General features: G+C 49.8%; 1 protein-coding gene across 2 annotated transcripts in view; it reads right to left on the bottom strand.

The window, feature by feature from the left end:
- Positions 1 to 17,249, bottom strand: part of mmut (methylmalonyl CoA mutase) — a 75,903-nt gene extending 58,654 nt beyond the window's left edge. Inside the window, exons 1-2 of one of the 2 annotated variants that reach the window (XM_072499065.1) lie at positions 16,827 to 17,249; positions 8,953 to 9,000 (exon numbers count right to left, since the gene is read on the bottom strand). In XM_072499065.1, the coding sequence (XP_072355166.1) occupies positions 8,953 to 9,000; positions 16,827 to 17,178 (400 nt within the window). In that variant the 5' untranslated portion in view covers positions 17,179 to 17,249. The remainder of the gene's footprint in view (positions 1 to 8,952; positions 9,001 to 16,826) is intronic. The other variant, XM_072499066.1, reaches the window with a different exon arrangement.
- Positions 17,250 to 19,651: the final 2,402 nt, after the last annotated feature.

Below are 19,651 nucleotides of genomic sequence, written 5' to 3'. Positions count from 1 at the left end.
TAATATTTCAAGTACAGTTGCTAAGGATGTGTTAATGGCAGTTGAAAATGGGACTTTAGCTGATAAAATGCTTCTTGCAATTTGCACATCCGTCTCCTCGGAGGCTGAAAATTTTATTAAAGGATGCAGGGGTAAGGGATGAAGACAATACTAAACTGATAGAACAGGTTACTGATCGATGTGAAGTTTGTAGGAAGTACAGAAGGACACCAGCACGACCGATAGTAACCTTACCTTTGGCCAAGGATTTTAACAACATTGTGGCCATGGACCTTAAGATCTGGGATAAAGCCAATAATATATTTATTTTGCATTTTGTAGATTTAGCAACCAGATTTAGTCAATCAACGATTGTACAAAGTAAAGAAAAGAGCGTAATTCTGGATCAAATCGTGGAAAAATGGATAGGGCCAGGAATGGGCCCACCAGCAATATTCCTTACGGACAATGGGGGAGAATTTGCTAATGGTGAGTTTAGGGATGCGTGTGAAAATGTGAATATCACAGTTATGAATGCGGCTGTGGAAAGCCCATTTAGTAATGGTGTGTGTGAAAGAAACCACGCGGTAATAGATGACATGCTCTGGAAAATTTTGGCGGATAGACCAAATTGCAAGTTAAATTCAGCTTTAGCATGGGCGGTACATGCAAAGAATTCAATGCAGATGGTTGGGGGCTATAGTCCCTATCAATTAGTGTTTGGTAGAAACCCTAAAATTCTATCCATCTTAGATGACCAGCCTCCAGCTTGGGAAGGGACTACAATTAGCTCTGCTTTTGCTGGGCATTTAAATGCATTACATAGCAGTAGAAAAGCTTTTTTGGAAGCAGAAGTCTCTGAAAGAACTCGCAGAGCTTTAAGACATAATGTACAGCCATCAGATACCGTTTTTCAGCAAGGAGACATGGTATACTATAAGAGAGACAATTCTAATGAATGGAAAGGCCCAGGGAAGATCATAGGCATAGATGGCAAAACAATTATTGTGCAACGTGGTAATCAAACTGTTAGGGTACATTCACCAAGGATAATGGGTACAGATTACAAATTTTCAAATTTAGACAGAGCAGACAGCCATGACGAGGAACCAGAGCCATCTGGTACGCACATGTTACAGAACTATGAGGACCAGTTAACTGATATAGACAGGGTTTCTGTAGAGGAACACAACACTTCTGATGAATTAGAACAGGCCATTTTTCCGAAAGGGCAAATGCCAAAAGTTGGTACAAAAGTGACACACTTGCCTGAAGGGTCTAGTCAATGGAAGGATGCAACTGTTATTAGTAGAGTAGGGAAGGCCACTGGAAAGTATAAACATCGGTTGAATGTACAGCATTCAGGGGAGGGAGTCAAGACAATGGATTGGGAAAACGAAGTTCAAAAATGGAGGGCACAGAAACGAAGTGCCAGTTATGATAGTACATCGGATAGTGAACAGGTCCACAGGAAAAGGTAGAGAACTATTGAAAGGACATCCCACAGCAGAAGGGAAAGATCTAGCAGTACAGAACGAGATACCAGGCGGGAGAGGGAACATAGTTTAGGGATGCGTGTGAAAATGTGAATATCACAGTTATGAATGTGGCTGCGGAAAGCCCATTTAGTAATGGTGTGTGTGAAAGAAACCACGCGGTAATAGATGACATGCTCTGGAAAATTTTGGCGGATAGACCAAATTGCAAGTTAAATTCAGCTTTAGCATGGGCGGTACATGCAAAGAATTCAATGCAGATGGTTGGGGGCTATAGTACCTATCAATTAGTGTTTGGTAGAAACCCTAAAATTCCATCCATCTTAGATGACCAGCCTCCAGCTTGGGAAGGGACTACAATTAGCTCTGCTTTTGCTGGGCATTTAAATGCATTACATAGCAGTAGAAAAGCTTTTTTGGAAGCAGAAGTCTCTGAAAGAACTCGCAGAGCTTTAAGACATAATGTACAGCCATCAGATACCGTTTTTCAGCAAGGAGACATGGTATACTATAAGAGAGACAATTCTAATGAATGGAAAGGCCCAGGGAAGATCATAGGCATAGGTGGCAAAACAATTATTGTGCAACGTGGTAATCAAACTGTTAGGGTACATTCACCAAGGATAATGGGTACAGATTACAAATTTTCAAATTTAGACAGAGCTGTGGAGCTTTGGAGGGCTGTTGTCGGCTGCAAAGAGACATAGATAGGATGCAGAGCTGGGCTGAGAAGTGGCAGATGGAGTTTAACCCTGAAAAGTGTGAGGTTGTCCATTTTGGAAGGACAAATATGAATGCGGAATATAGGGTTAACGGTAGAGTTCTTGGCAATGTGGAGGAGCAGAGAGATCTTGGGGTCGATGTTCATACATCTTTGAAAGTTGCCACTCAAGTGGATAGAGCTGTGAAGAAGGCCTATGGTGTGCTCGCGTTCATTAACAGAGGGATTGAATTTAAGAGCCGTGAGGTGATGATGCAGCTGTACAAAACTTTGGTAAGGCCACATTTGGAGTACTGTGTACAGTTCTGTTCGCCTCATTTTAGAAAGGATGTGGAAGCTCTGGAAAAGGTGCAAAGAAGATTTACCAGGATGTTGCCTGGAATGGAGAGTAGGTCTTACGAGGAAAGGTTGAGGGTGCTAGGCCTTTTCTCATTAGAGCGGAGAAGGATGAGGGGCGACTTGATAGAGGTTTATAAGATGATCAGGGGAATAGATAGAGTAGACAGTCAGAGACTTTTTCCCCGGGTGGAACACATCATTACAAGGGGACATAAATTTAAGGTGAAAGGTGGAAGATATAGGAGGGATATCAGAGGTAGGTTCTTTACCCAGAGAGTAGTGGGGGCATGGAATGCACTGCCTGTGGAAGTAGTTGAGTCGGAAACATTAGGGACCTTCAAGCAGCTATTGGATAGGTACATGGATGACGGTAAAATGATATAGTGTAGATTTATTTGTTCTTAAGGGCAGCACGGTAGCATTGTGGATAGCGCAATTGCTTCACAGCTCCATGGTCCCAGGTTCGATTCCGGCTTGGGTCATTGTCTGTGCGGAGTCTGCACGTCCTCCCCGTGTCTGCGTGGGTTTCCTCCGGGTGCTCCGGTTTCCTCCCACAGTCCAAAGATGTGCGGGTTAGGTGAATTGGCCAATGATAAATTGCCCTTAATGTCCAAATTGCCCTTGGTGTTGGGTGGAGGTGTTGAGTTTGGGTATGGTGCTCTTTCCAAGAGCCGGTGCAGACTCAAAGGGCCAAACGGCCTCCTTCTGCACTGTAAATTCAATGATAATCTATGATTAATCTAGGACAAAGGTTCGGCACAACATCGTGGGCCGAAGGGCCTGTTCTGTGCTGTATTTTCTATGCTAAGTTCATCAAGATCTCGGAACAGGAGAAAGACTACGAATATTAACAGGAGTAGAAGCTCACATGCACGTGAAATTTTGGTGGCTTCCAATAAATTAGATCACCTACGGCAGGAAAGGTTATTTTAAAGATCTTCTTGGCTCTATTAGCCACAAAGGCATGGGAATGCAAATCTATAGATATAAGAGCTGCCTTTTTTGCAGGGGCATCAGCTCCAAAGAGACATTTTTCTCCGTCCTCCGAAAGAGGCAGCGATCACAGATGGGGTACTCTGGAAGTTGAACAAATGTGTATATGGATTGAATGATGCATCTAGAGTCTGGTACTTTTCGGTAAGGTCAGTTTTGTTAAAGTTAGGCTGTTGCCAGTTGAAAGCAGATCCGGCAATGTTTTACTGGTACTATAAAGGAAATCTTTCTGGCATCTTTATGATGCATGTCGATGATTTTTTGTGGGGTGGGACTAGTGATTTTGCAGTTTTTGTAATCTATGGTTTGAGGAAAGAATTCAGGGTTGGAAGTCAGGCTTCTGGTGCATTTAAATACATTGGACTAGAAATCGGACACAGACTAAGTTTGGGGCAACTTTATGTCAGCAATCTTATTTGGAAAGCATCAGCCCAATAGCAATTAGTCATGACTGGGTTTCACAAAAAGACGCAATGGTTTCAAAGATGGAAAAAGAGCAACTGCGAAGTTTAATTGGGCAACTGAAGTGGTTAGGTAGACAGACTAGACCGGACGTGAGTTTTGATGTCTTAGAGTCGAGTACAAAAATGAATGATCCCAAAGTGGAAGACATAATAAGAGCAAATAAAGCGTTGGTCAAACTAAAAATGCAGGAGTGTGTTTTGAGGTTCCCGGTTTTAGGTGACCGTAGGCACATAAAACTCATAGTTTATAGTGATGCGTCCTACGCAAATTTATGAGTTGGGGTTTCAAGCGCAGGAGATTTTATAATTTTCCTTTTGGGGAACAATGGTAAATGTTGCCCTCTTGTGTGGGAAACAAAGAAAATAAGGAGAGTGGTCAAAAGCACTCTGGCTGCTGAGACGTTAAGCCTTGTAGAGGCGGTGGATATGGCCTTTTATATATTTCAGATATTGACAGAAATTTTGGGATTATGGGATTTGGGAAATATACCTATTGAATGTCACATTGACAATAAATCCCCATGGGAAAATGTGCACTCTACAAAAAGTGTAAATGAAAAAAAGGTTAAGGATAGACATCGCAAGTTTGAAGCAGATGTTGGACAGAGGGGAGATAGCAAAAATGAAATGGGTTGACAGTGGCTATCAATTGTCAGACTGTTTTACAAAAAGAGGGGCTAGCTCACAGAAACATTTGGATATTGTTAATGAAGGGTGCCTGTTTCTTGACTTTTTTTTCTTCTTCCAAAAATGAGGGAAAAAAGGGGGGAAATTGCATGTGTTTTTGACTTTCTTGTAACTTTGTTTTACCTAATTATTTTTTTCCACCAAGGAAGGGGAGACTGTTAAGTAATGGGTTAAGAGACATTCCAATTAGTTGTCTCATTTATGTTAAGCATCCAATAATTGACACTATGTAAAGGGGCTTCAGGTGGCCCTCGTGTCAGGTGATGTGATGTTAGAGTTTTGTGCAAAGTCTGCTGAATGAAACTAAAGGTGTCTTGTGGAAAAGTAGCAGAACCTTTGACTCTTTATACTACAGCAGCTAAACGTCTAACACTCACAGTACGATAGGTAACAAAAGATTAATAATATTTAAAGCAGTACAGACTTGTCTGAGGACAAGGGGGGGATGCTGAAACAAACCAGCTGAAATAGCTTTTCGAAGACATCCAGCCAGAATCTGCGGGGGTTCTAACAGGAGCCAAATTTGTTCTGGAAAGCAAGTAGTATTCTGTACCATTAGGATGGATTGAGAACTGTATGTTACTTTCCTGTTGTTTAATTCAGAATAGAGGTAGTAATTATCGGTATTGCATTTACTGTATTGAGTGGTATTGTTTAAGGGGTAATTGTAAACTATTTTCGGGTGTGCATTTAAAGAGTTTAATATAGTGTTAACAATAAAGATTTTGTTTTCAAATACCAAATCCCTATTTCTTAGTGTTATCACTCCAGGAATGAAGTATTCTTTCAAAAATAAAATATTGGGGGTTCGGTCCAGTATCCAAGCCACTGTTGGGGTCTGGTCTGGGACCATAATAAAACAGATTGTAAATGTTTATCTAAGCATATAGTAAATAGGAAGAGGTTAGTGAAAGCAAATATAGTCCAGAGGCAGATACATTTGTAAGAATAGCGAGGAACTGGCAGAGTTACTAAACAACTGCTTTATATGTCTTCACATTGGAAGACACAAACACTCCAGAAATAATAGTAACCAATGGTTTAGTAAGAGTGAGAAACTTAAAGGAATCATTATAAAGAACTAGTAGCACTTGAGAGATTCATGAAACAAAATGGCAACAAATTCCCCAGCATCTGATGCCACGCATCTTCGGGTTTTAAGACGTATCGGGAGAAATATTGGATGCATTGGCGTTGATATCCAGAATTCCTTAGATTCAAGAATAATTCCCAAACATCATCCTGGCATTTATGAAAGGAAGAGAGAAAATGGGGAACGATAGGCCAGTTAGCTCAGTTGTTCAGTGTACATAAGACAGAGGTTGATATGTTTGTGCGACTACGGAATTAGGGACATGGCAATAGTGAAAAAAATGAAATTGAGGTTCAACCGCAATCTGACTAAATGACTGAAGAGGCTCGAAGGGGCAAACATAAGAACAAGGAGCAGGAGTAGGCCATCTGGCCCCTCGAGCCTGCTCCACCATTCAATGAGATTATGGCTGATCTTTTGTGGACTCAGCTCCACTTTCCGGCCCGAACATCATAACCCTTAATCCCTTTATTCTTCAAAAAACTATCTTTATCTTAAAAATATTTAATGAAGGAGCCTCTACTGCTTCACTAGGCAAGGAATTCCATAGATTCACAACCCTTTGGGTGAAGAAGTTCCTCCTAAACTCAGTCCGAAATCTACTTCCCCTTATTTTGAGGCTATGCCCCCTAGTTCTGCTTTCACCCGCCAGTGGAAACAACCTGCCCGCATCTATCCTATCTATTCCCTTCATAATCTTATATGTTTCTGTAAGATCCCCCCTCATCCTTCTAAATTCCAACGAGTACAGTCCCGGTCTACTCAACCTCTCCTCGTAATCCAACCCCTTCAGCTCTGGGATTAACCTAGTGAATCTCCTCTGCACACCCTCCAGTACCAGTACGTCCTTTCTCAAGTCAGGAGACCAAAACTGAACACAATACTCCAGGTGTGGCCTCACTAACACCTTATACAATTGCAGCATAACCTCCCTAGTCTTAAACTCCATCCCTCTGGCAATGAAGGACAAAATTCCATTTGCCTTCTTAATCACCTGTTGCACCTGTAAACCAACTTTTTGCGACTCATGCACTAGCACACCCAGGTCTCTTTGCACAGCAGCATGTTTTAATATTTTATCATTTAAATAATAATCCCTTTTGCTGTTATTTATACCAAAATGGATAACCTCACATTTGTCAACATTGTATTCCATCTGCCAGACCCTAGCCCATTCACTTAGCCTATCCAAATCCCTCTGCAGACTTCCAGTATCCTCTGCACTTTTTGCTTTACCACTCATGTTAGTGTCGTCTGCAAACTTGGACACATTGCCCTTGGTCCCCAACTCCAAATCATCTATGTAAATTGTGAACAATTGTGGACCCAACACTGATCCCTGATGGACACCACTAGCTACTGATTGCCAACCAGAGAAACGCCCATTAATCCCCACTCTTTGCTTTCTATTAATTAACCAATCCTCTATCCATGCTACTACGTTCCCCTTAATGCCATGCATCTTTATCTTATGCAGCAATCTTTTGTGTGGCACCTTGCCAAAGGCTTTCTGGAAATCCAGATATACCACATCCATTGGCTCCCCGTTATCTACCGCATTGGTAATGTCCTCATAAAATTCCACTAAATTAGTTAGGCACGACCTGCCCTTTATGAATCCATGCTGCGTCTGCCCAATGGGACAATTTCCATCCAGATGCCTCGCTATTTCTTCCTTGATGATAGATTCCAGCATCTTCCCTACTACCGAGGTTAAGCTCACTGGCCTATAATTACCCGCTTTCTGCCTACCTCCTTTTTTTAAAGTGGTGTCACGTTTGCTAATTTCCAATCCGCCGGGACCACCCCAGAGTCTAGTTAATTTTGGTAAATTATCACTAGTGCATTTGCAATTTCCCTAGCCATCTCTTTTAGCACTCTGGGATGCATTCCATCAGGGCCAGGAGACTTGTCTACCTTTAGTCCCATTAGCTTGCCCATCACTACCTCCTTGGTGATAACAATCCTCTCAAGGTCCTCACCTGTCATAGCCTCATTTCCATCAGTCACTGGCATGTTACTTGTGTCTTCCACTGTGAAGACCGACCCAAAAAACCTGTTCAGTTCCTCAGCCATTTCCTCATCTCCCATTATTAAATCTCCCTTCTCATCCTCTAAAGGACCAATATTTACCTTAGCCACTCTTTTTTGTTTTACTCCAGCTTCTATTTCTTATGTGGACTGTTAGCTGGACTTTCTCATCCACCCTTCAGCTTGAAAATAATTTGTGTTGTAACTTCTTGAACGTGCAAATTGATTACAGCACAGCGAGAGTAAAAGAGCATCGGAATTTAGTGAACTGCAGGACAAATGGTGCATCTCCACAATAGTAGATATTACCCATTTTGATTTCCAAAAAGCCCTGATAAGTTACCATAGTAGACTACAGTCAGAGCCTGTGGAGTCATGGGATAAGTAGAAGAATGGATAGCAAGCTGGCTACAAAACAGAAAACAGATGAAGGGTTAAAGGCCTCAGCTTGGCAAATGGTGGAAGTGGTATTCCACAAAGATCAGCGTTGGGATCATTGTTGTTCACAATTTACATCAGCGGTAGACATCCCAGGCTGGTGAGTGGGCCGCAAGAATGAAATGGGGTATGTTCACTAACCATGACCCTATTAATAAGAATGGATACATTTTAAGAAATGCCAAATATTTAATACTGATTTATCGGAAATGCATAATCATTTGTATATTAATATAACTATCAACTTTAAATGGTAAAAACAAAATAAATATTTACGCTGTGATTGGACAGAGGGAGCGCACAGCTCACACAGTCATTGTTGTCTGCTATCAGCACACACCTCACTTCATGTGCCCTTTACATGCGCAAACCACTTCAATCATACCATTAGGGGAAAAAAACTACATGGATGGAAACCAGTGGAATGTGGCAACCCTGCACTTGGGTAACAGTCAACAAAATGATTTGTGGGCCACACTCAGAACCCTGATGGGAAACATGTAGTCCCTTGGCTGCAGGTTGCCCACCACTGATTTACATCAAATGGTCTGGACTTGGGAATTAGAAGTACAATTTCAAATCTACAAATAAAAACAAATTGGGAAGCGATGAGAGGAGGATGTGACTAAATACTGGAAAGAGATTGGGAACTTGTAAAACGGGTCTGTAATAGCAAAATAAACTTCAACACAGATAGGTGCAAGTTGGTACCTTTTGATTGGAAGAACAAGGAGGTAACATACTCTTTGAAATACGTGTCTAAATGGGATAGATGAACAGCAGACCTGAGGTTAATTTCTAGGATAGACTGAAAAGCAGAAAGCTTTTGTTAAACTTGTATTTAACCTTGGTTGGATACAATCAACAGCTCTGATCTCGATATTATAAAAAAGGACATAGAAACATTGGAGAAGGTATGAAAACACATTTACTGGAATGATACCAGAACTGAGAAATTAGTTACATCTACCAAATAAGATCAAATATATTGAGGGATCTGTATAGAAAAGAAAGCTGAACAGTGGTGACCTGATGGAAATCTTAGATTATAAAATGGTTTGATACGGCAGATGTAGAGTAGATTTAGGGATATTTATAATTTTAGTCTCAAATGCAAATATGACATGATAGTTGTAAAGAACTGACTAGGAAACTCAGAGGAAACATCTTTACCCTGAGAGTGGTTAAAAATTGGAACTCACTACAGTATCTGAAGCAAATAACCATTGATGCATTTAATTAGAAGCTAGATGATGGGATTAGATGAAGAAGGGGGAAAGCAGGCCTGCGTGGAGCATAAAGACATTGGGCCAAATGGCCTGTTTTTGTGCTGTAAATGCTTTGCTACCAATGAGAGTGTTGCTGAAAAAAAGACACGTTAATCTTTTCATCTTGCACTCATCAGGACAACTCTCAAGAAATTACCAACAGTAAAACGGGAACAATAATTTAGACTGCATGAGAAAAGAGTGCAATTGTTGGTTGGCAAGCACACTCCAATTGGTGGAGATTTGCCATTGGGAATGCAGCATAGAACAGTTAACTGCCCAGCTTTGTTCAAATTTAAACTAGCAGGTTGACTGCTCAGTTGAAAATAAAAGGCACAATGTGTGGACGTGTTACTTCTGTCTACAAAAGGAGATGGCCCTGTATCTGAATATATGTGGCTTCTGGCATACTCACAGAAAGCTGATCATCATTTAAAATATTTATGGTGTCAGCCTGACATCGGTGGTGGGAAAAATGCTGGAGTCAATTATTAATTATGAAATAACCGAGCATTTGGAAAGAGGGGACAGGATAGGTCCAAGTCAGCATGGTTTCACTAAAGTGAAATTAATGCTTGACAAATCTTCTGAAATTTTTTGAGGATGTGACCAGTAGAGTGGACAAGGGTGAACCAGTGGATGTTGTGTATCTGGACTTTCAAAAGGCTTTTGGCAAGGTCCCACACAAGATATTAGTGAGCAAAATTAAAGCTCATGGTATTGGGGGTAATGTATTGACGTGGATAGAGAACTGGTTGGCAGACAGGAAGCAGAGTCTGGGAATAAATGGGTCCTTTTCAGAGTGGCAGGCAGTGACTAGTGAGGTACCGCAGGGTTCAGTGCTGGGGCTCCAGCTGTTCACAACATACATTAATGATTTGGACGAAGGAGTTGCATGCAATATCTCCAAATTTGCAGATGACACTAAGCTGGGTGGCAATATGTGCTGGGAGGAGGATGCAAAGAGGTTGCCGGGTGACTTGGGACAGGCTGGCTGCATGGGCAAATGCAATATAATGTGGGTAAATGTGAGGTTACCCACTCTGGTGGCAAAAACAGGAAGGCAGATTATTTGAATGGTGGTAGTTTAGGAAAAGGGGAAGTGCAACAAGACCTGGGTGTCATGGTGGAACAGTTGCTGAAGGTTGGTCTGCATGTTCAGTAGGCGGTGAGAAAAGCTCATGGCATGCTAGCCTTCACAGCGACAAGATTTGAGTATAGGAGTAGGGATGTCTTGCTGCATTTATACAGGGCTTTGGTGAGGCCACACCTTGAATATTGAATGCAGTTTTGGTCTACTAGTTTGAAGGACATTCTTGCTATTGAGGGTGTCCAGAAGGTTCACCAGACTAATTCCCGGGATGACAGGACTGACATCGGAAGAATGGATTGACAGGGCTTGTACTCACTGGAGTTTAGAAAAATGAGGGAATCTCATGGAAACATATAAAATCCTGATGGGACTGGACAGGCTAGATGCGGAAGAATGCTCCCGATGTTGGGGACGTCCAGAACTAGGGGTCACAGCCTCAGAATAAATGGTACGGCATTCAGAACTAAGATGAGGAAGAACTTGGGGAATTCTCTACCACAGAAAGCTGTTCGGGACAGGTTGTTGGGATATATTAATGAGAGAGCAGGAAATGGACCTTGCGGCTAAAGGGATCAAGGGTATGAAGAGAAAGCGGGAGTGGATGACGAATTTGCATGATCAGCCATGATCATATTGAATGGTGGTGCAGGCTCTAAGGGTCAAATGGCCTACTCCTGCATCTATTTTCTATGTTCCTAAATTAAAGCTATTATTTTCCAAAAGATGCCTGGTCAGCTCTCAACAACTTTTTAAAGTTTTAAGACGATGCAGAAAGCTCTATTTGTTCCAGGGGTGATAATATAAGAAACAGGGCTTGGTTATTTTATAAACAAATTTTATTAACACAAAAGAAAAAACATTTAAACTCCAACACTAACAATTCACTTGCAGATTATTAACCTTATCACACACGAGTGGGCAGCACGGTAGCACACTGGTTAGCACAGTTCCTTCACAGCGCCAGGGTCCCATGTTCGATTAGCGGCTTGGGTCACTGTTACCAGCTTGGGTCACTGCCTGTGCAGAGTCTGCATGTTCTCCCCGTGTCTGCATGGGTTTCCTCCGGGTGCTCTGGTTTCCTCCCACAAGTCTCGAAAGACATGCTGTTAGGTGAACTAAACATTCTGAATTCTCCCTCTGTGTACCCAAATAGGTGCCAGAATGTGGCGAATAAGGGCCTTTCACAGTAACTTCATTGCAGTGTTAATATAAGCCTACTTGTGACAATAAAGATTATTATTAGTAGTTCCCATTAAACAGCACTTTAACAGAACATGCAGCTCTCACGTTACTTATATACAGGCACACAAAGACAATGCTTGCATTTACGAAGCAATTTTTCTTCTGTTAGGGACATTCGTTCATAACCATTTTCCAAAGCCAGCCTCGGTGGCAACTTTCGTGACCTCTCTTGGTCGATTTCCAAAGTCTTCTTCTGAACCTGTTCAAAACAGGATACTTTTTCTCTCTTTCTCCAAGCTCTGCCCAGCCCCCTCAAAGAAAGGTTATCTGGGGTTTCCAGACTTGAACATATCTTCGTTATCTTGGGACATTGTTATCTTGGGCCAAGAGGCCATCAGACTCTGTAGTAGGCTAATAGCTGGTCAGACAGGAGTGTCTCAAAGGACAATGGATCTAGGGCATCCTGTGTATTCCCACTAGCGAGTTTAAATCTGATAGGAAAAATGTAACTAAGCCAGTTGTGGGCATATGCCATGAAAGCAGGTTTGTCCCCCCTCAGTCCGATCCTGCCACTATTTTCGAAATGCTTTGCTGTAAAATCTTTGATAATGGATTCTAGAATTTTCCCTACTCCCGACATCTTTAATTACTGGTCTATAATTCCCTGTTTTCTCTCTACCTCTCTTTTTAAACAGTGGAGTTACATTAGCTACCTTCCAATCTGCTGGAATTGTTTAGAGTCAAAAGAATCATCTACTGTATTGTGGCTATTTTAATTTCCCAATCTACATGCAGATTAAAATCACCCATAATTGCAGATGTTCCTTTATCGCATGCGTCTCTAATTTTCTGTTTAATATCATTCCCAAAATCACCACTGCAGTTTGGGGCTCTATATAATAATCTTTATTAGTGTCACAAGTAGGCTCAGTTCCCATCCCGACTGTATCCTACCCGCTTACGTCTATTTGTGGGATTAGTTCAGCCGTTTTATTGCGAACTCTCCACACATTAAGGCACAAAGCCTTTAAGCTTGTCTTTTTAACTTGTCTTGGTGCAAGGCCACCAGCCCGGCAGCTCCACAGCTATATCTGCCACGCCCTGCTTGGTGTAAATGTGTTTCATGGCGATCCCCTCCGGCGTTTCCTCTGGGTGCTCCGGTTTCCTCCCGCGGTCCAGGTTGGGTGGATTGGCCATGCTAAATTGCTCCTAGTGTCCAAACAAAAAGGTTAGGTGGGGTTACTGGTTACAGGGATACAGTGGAGGTGTGGTTTAGGAAGGATGCTCTTTCCAAGCGCCGGTGCAGACACGATGGGCCGAATGGCCTCCTTCTGCACTGTAAATTCTATGATCCTATGATACAAGTACTTCACTAACTTGTGCCTTTAAGATGGTGGACAATCAGGTGAGTTACTTGCTGCAGGATTCCTCATCTCCGATGTATGTGTAAAACAGCTGGGTTATAGTTTGGATAGGATACTTTTAAATCTATGGATGCATGGAATCCCTACAGTGTAGAAGGAGGCCATTTGTCCCTTCGGGTTTGCACCGACCCTTGGAAAGAGCACCCTTCCTAAACCACACCTCCTGGGCCCACTCACTCACCCTATCTAACCTGCACATCTTTGGACTCTGGGAGGAAACCAAAGCACACGACGGAAACCCACAGACAGGAGGAGAATATGCAAACCCCAGTCACCCAAGACCAGAATCAAATCCGAGTCCCTAGGGAGTGAGGCAAGCAGTGCCAACCAATGTGCTACAGAATGTTCACCCCAGCCACCTCCAGAATTTTACCCCCCGCGCAATTTCCCTCCCCCCGCCCAGCAAGTTAACCAGCAGCTACAGGTTCGCCCGATGGCACGTGACGTCAGATTGGTGACGCCAGGTCCCTGGCCCGACACCCCGGGAGACCCCGCCCCTGGGAGACCACGCCCCTGACCCCCCCTGGGAGACCACGCCCCTGGCCCCACCCCCCCCGGGAGATCACGCACCCCCCCACGCCCACGGCCCCAACCCCCCCCCGCCCCTGGCCACACACCCCTGCCCCCCCCACACGCATCTGCCACCCCCCACACGCCACTGGCCCCCCCCACACGCCCCTGCCCCCCCCCCACGCGCCCCTGGCCCCCCCCCCATGCGCCCCTGGCCCCCCCCCCCCACACGCCCCTGGCCACCCCCCCCCACACGCCCCTGGCCCTGGCCACCCCACACACGCCCCTGCCCCCCCCACACACACGCCCCTGCCCCCCCCACACACGCGCCCCTGGCCCCCCCCCCCACGCGCCCCTGGCCACCCCCCCCCACACGCCCCTGGCCCTGGCCACCCCACACACGCCCCTGCCCCCCCCACACACACGCCCCTGCCCCCCCCACACACACGCCCCTGCCCCCCCCCACACGCGCCCCTGCCCCCCCCCACACGCGCCCCTGCCCCCCCCCACACGCGCCCCTGCCCCCCCCCACACGCGCCCCTGCCCCCCCCCCACACGCGCCCCTGCCCCCCCCCACACGCGCCCCTGCCCCCCACGCGCCCCTGCCCCCCCCCACACGCGCCCCTGCCCCCCCCCACACGCGCCCCTGCCCCCCCCACACGCGCCCCTGCCCCCCCCCACACGCGCCCCTGCCCCCCCCACACGCGCCCCTGCCCCCCCCCACACGCGCCCCTGCCCCCCCCCACACGCGCCCCTGCCCCCCCCCCACACGCGCCCCTGCCCCCCCCACACGCGCCCCTGCCCCCCCCCACACGCGCCCCTGCCCCCCCCCACACGCGCCCCTGCCCCCCCCCACACGCGCCCCTGCCCCCCCCCACACGCGCCCCTGCCCCCCCCCACACGCGCCCCTGCCCCCCCCCACACGCGCCCCTGCCCCCCCACACGCGCCCTGCCCCCCCCCACACGCGCCCCTGCCCCCCCCACACGCGCCCTGCCCCCCCCCACACGCGCCCCTGCCCCCCCCCACACGCGCCCCTGCCCCCCCCACACGCGCCCCTGCCCCCCCCCACACGCGCCCCTGCCCCCCCCACACACGCCCCTGCCCCCCCCACACACGCCCCTGCCCCCCCCACACACGCCCCTGCCCCCCCCCACACACGCCCCTGCCCCCCCCACACACGCCCCTGCCCCCCCCCACACACGCCCCTGCTCCCCCCCACACACACGCCCCTGCCCCCCCCACACACACGCCCCTGCCCCCCCCACACACACGCCCCTGCTCCCCCCCACACACACGCCCCTGCCCCCCCCCACACACACGCCCCTGCCCCCCCCACACACACGCCCCTGCCCCCCCCCACACACACGCCCCTGCCCCCCCCCCACACACACGCCCCTGCCCCCCCACACACACGCCCCTGCCCCCCCACACACACGCCCCTGCCCCCCCCACACACACGCCCCTGCCCCCCCCACACACACGCCCCTGCCCCCCCCACACACACGCCCCTGCCCCCCCCACACACACGCCCCTGCCCCCCCACACACACGCCCCTGCCCCCCCCACACACACGCCCCTGCCCCCCCCACACACACGCCCCTGCCCCCCCCACACACACGCCCTGCCCCCCCCACACACACGCCCCTGCCCCCCCCACACACACGCCCCTGCCCCCCCCACACACACGCCCCTGCTCCCCCCACACACACGCCCCTGCCCCCCCCACACACACGCCCCTGCCCCCCCCCACACACGCCCCTGCCCCCCCCCACACACGCCCCTGCCCCCCCCACACACGCCCCTGCCCCCCCCACACACGCCCCTGCCCCCCACACACACGCCCCTGCCCCCCACACACACGCCCCTGCCCCCCCCACACGCCCCTGCCCCCCCCACACGCCCCTGCCCCCCCCACACGCCCCTGCCCCCCCCACACGCCCCTGCCCCCCCCCACACACGCCCCTGCCCCCCCCCACACACGCCCCTGCCTCCCCCACACATGCCCCTGCCCCCCCACACACGCCCCTGCCCCCCCCACACACGCCCCTGCCCCCCCCACACACGCCCCTGCCCCCCCCACACACGCCCCTGCCCCCCCCACACACGCCCCTGCCCCCCCCACACACGCCCCTGCCCCCCCCACACACGCCCCTGCCCCCCCACACACGCCCCTGCCCCCCGCGCTCCCACACGCTCCTGGCCCCGCCCCCCCACACACACGCCCCTGGCCCCCGCCCCCACACGCCCCTGGCCCCCGCCCCCACACGCCCCTGGCCCCCACCTGCGCCCCCACACGCCCCTGGCCCCAGCCCCCACATGCCCCTGGCCCCGCGCACCACCACACGCTCCTGGCCCTGGCCCCGCGCACCCACACGCTCCTGGCCCTGGCCCCGCCCCCCACATGCTCCTGGCCCCGCCCCCCACACGCTCCTGGCCCCGCCCCCCACACGCTCCTGGCCCGCCCCCCACACGCTCCTGGCCCCGCCCCCACACGCTCCTGGCCCCGCCCCCCACACGCTCCTGGCCCCGCCCCCCACACGCTCCTGCCCGCCACCACACGCTCCTGGCCCCGCCACCCACACGCTCCTGGCCCCGCCACCCACACGCTCCTGGCCCCGCCACCCACACGCTCCTGGCCCGCCACCCCACACACCCCGGCCCGACCCTACCCCCCCCACACACCCTACCCCCCCACACACCCTACCCCCCCACACCCCCCGGCCCTGCCCACCCCCCCCCCCCCTCGCCCCCCACCTCACGCCCCTGGCCCCGCCCCCCCCCACACGCCCCTGGCCCCGCCCCCCCACACGCCCCTGGCCCCGCCCCCCCACACGCCCCTGGCCCGGCCCCCACCTCACGCCCCTGGCCCCGCCCCCCCCCACACGCCCCTGGCCCCGCCCCCCCACACGCCCCTGGCCCCGCCCCCCCACACGCCCCTGGCCCCGCCCCCCCACACGCCCCTGGCCCGGCCCCCACCTCACGCCCCTGGCCCCGCCCCCCCCACACGCCCTGGCCCCGCCCCCCCCACACGCCCCTGGCCCCGCCCCCCGGCAGACAAAACAATGCAGTGGTTTCCGCAGTGCCCCCCCCCGGCGGCCCAAGCTGACCTTTGATGTTATCGCGGTAAAACCGGTTGCTCTCCTCCACCGTGCTGAAACCGGCGTACTGCCGGATGGTCCAGGGCCTGTACGTGTACATGGTCGGGTAGGGGCCCCTGGTGTAAGGCCACCTGCCGGGCAGCTCCTCGGCCATATCCGCCACGTCCCGCTTGGTGTAAACGGGTTTGATGGAGATCCCCTCCGGCGTCTCCCAGACCAGATCCTTGGCTTTCTTCCCCTTCAGCTGTTTCTCCGCCAAAGCGACCCACTCCGGGTGTAAGAGGTGCTTGCCGCGGCGCAGCACCTCACCGGAGGCCCGCGGCTTGAGAAAGTGACAGAGCACTGGCCGTGCCCGTAACATGGCTCCGAGTCAGATCCACCCCCGGCCTGGCCTGTTTCTCCTTCCCCGGGGCAGGCTTCAGTCCCTCACTGACGGCCCGGAGATTGAGTGACAGCAACACCGACCAATCGGAGCCTTGATAAATCGCACGTGCTCACAATGGAGCTTGGCATCGGCCAATGAGCGCAAGGGGTGGGGGTGGGGGTGGGTCATGTGACTTTCAAGGTGTCAGAGCTGGGGACAAAGGGAAATACTGCAAATGTTCAGCAGGTCAAGCAGCATATGTGCAGAGGAATAGTAACCCAGATACAGGGCGCAGAGTCTTCAAGGGAATTACCCAGGATCGCCAACTTGCCCTGCTCCCCAGGAACCTCCGTGGAAGTGTCCAATTCTGAATTCGAGTGGGAGGCATTGCACAGTAGGGACATACTTGCCTGGATAGTTACACAGATGTTAGACTGAAAAACCCTAGTCCAAAAACGTGCAAGTTAGGTGGCTAGACCATGCTAAATTGCCCCTTAGTAGTCAAGAGGTTAAGTGAGATTACGGGGATAGGGTCAGAGTGTGGGCCTAGGCCAAGGGAGGGTGCTCTTTCCAAGGGTCGGTGCAGACTTGATGGTCCAAATGGCCTCCATCTGCACAGTGGAGATTTTATACCATTCTATGATTCTTACTCCTGGGTTACACCGTAGTGGCACAGTGCTGCCTCACATGCCATGGCTCGGGTTCGATTCCGGCATTGGGTGACTGTGGAGTTTGCATGTTCTCTCTGTGTGGTTTCCTCTGGGTGCTCCGGTTTCCTCATACAGTTCGACGATGAGCTTGTGGGTGGATTGGCTTTGCTAAAATTGTCCCTTAGTACCGAAGGATGTGCAGGTTGGGTGGGATTACAGGGATAGGGCAGCGCAGTGGGCCTGGGTAGGGTGCTCTTTCAGAGGGTCGATGCTGACACAATCGGCTGAGCAGCCCTTCTGCACTGTAGTGATTCAATGACTGACAACCCCCGCAACCGCTCAAACCTACAACTCCCCTTCACTAGACCTGACAACAACTCATAATCCTACCATCCCCAATCTAACTAGCCCCTGACCTGGTAGCCCCTCCTAATCTACCTACTCGCCCACCTTGCCATCTGAAAGCAAAGGATGTCATGGAATGGTAAAAGCTGAAGGAAGTCATTTGGCTGGGTTTTATCAAGACAACGCACCTTGTTCCATTCTGCCTTTGTTGCAATTTATTTCTCTTCAAAAATAAGAAATGAGTGAGCCATAAATAAATGTCTGAGTGAGCCAAACCAAATAGAGCTCAGTGGACAAAATATTAATCAAAAATAATAATCTTTATTATCACAAGGAGGCATACATTAACACTGCACTGCGCCAAGGTCCCAGGTTCGATCCTGGCTCTGGCTTACTGTCCGTGTGGAGTTTGCATGTTCTCCCCGTGTTTGCTTCGGTTTCGCCCCCACAACCCAAAGATGTGCAGGATAGGTGGGTTGGCCATGCTAAATTGCCCCTCAATTGGAAAAAATGAATTGGGTACTCTAAATCTTTTTTTTAAAACACTGCAAGAGGTTACTGTGAAAAGCTTCTAGTCGCTACATTCCGGCACCTGTTCGGGTACACAGAGAGAATTCAGGATGCCCAATTCACCTAACAAGCACCTCTTTTGGGACTTGTGGGAGGAAACCAGGAAACCCACGCAGGCACAGGGAGAACGTGCAGACTTCGCACAGACAGTGACCCATGCCGGTAATCGAATCCGGGATCCTGGCGCTGTGAAGCAACAGTGCTAACCACTGTGCTACTGTGCATGTTGTAATCATTACAAGAACAAAAAGTCCAACTGACCGAGTGATTTGAGGATGAAAGAAACTTGTACCCGGTTCTCCTTCCTGTGTATTTGAATTGGTCTGTTTCCATAGAATCGCTACAGTGAAAAATAAGGTAATTCAGCCCATCAAGTGCAGTGAACCCCTGAAAAAGCACTCCACCCATCCCCACAACCCTGCACATTGATCATGGTCAATCCACCTGCACATCTTTGGACTCTAGAAGGGGCAATTTAGCCTGGCCAATCCACCTAACCTGCACATCCTTGGACTATGGGAGGAAACCGGAGCACCCAAAGGAAACCATGCAGACACAGGGTGAATGTGCAAACTCTGCACAGACAGTCACCCAAGGTCGGAACCGGGGTCCCTGGCACTGGGAGGCAGCAGTGCTAACCACTGTGCCACCTTAAATTAAATTCCAAGGTAAGGTCATCTCTCTCAGCCCTTACTGCATAGTTGCCTGAGCAACCATGTATGCAGCAAATTTTAATAAATGACAGAACAAAAAATCATACACAGAAAAAATACAATTAAAATTTTAAAGAAGTAATTCCTCCAAAAAAATCTCAGAAGCAGCCCCAATTAAAGATGTTATGCCAATAGGACGTCCAGTGGTGACCATGGAGTGAGTGGTCGCACACTTGGAGCTCGGAGCTCACA

Source organism: Scyliorhinus torazame, chromosome 4, assembly GCF_047496885.1.
Source record: "Scyliorhinus torazame isolate Kashiwa2021f chromosome 4, sScyTor2.1, whole genome shotgun sequence".
In the NCBI taxonomy this organism is placed as follows: Eukaryota; Metazoa; Chordata; class Chondrichthyes; order Carcharhiniformes; family Scyliorhinidae; genus Scyliorhinus; species Scyliorhinus torazame.
The sequence above is the reverse complement of the archived record's forward strand: the minus strand, read 5'-3'. Positions and strand labels throughout refer to the sequence as shown.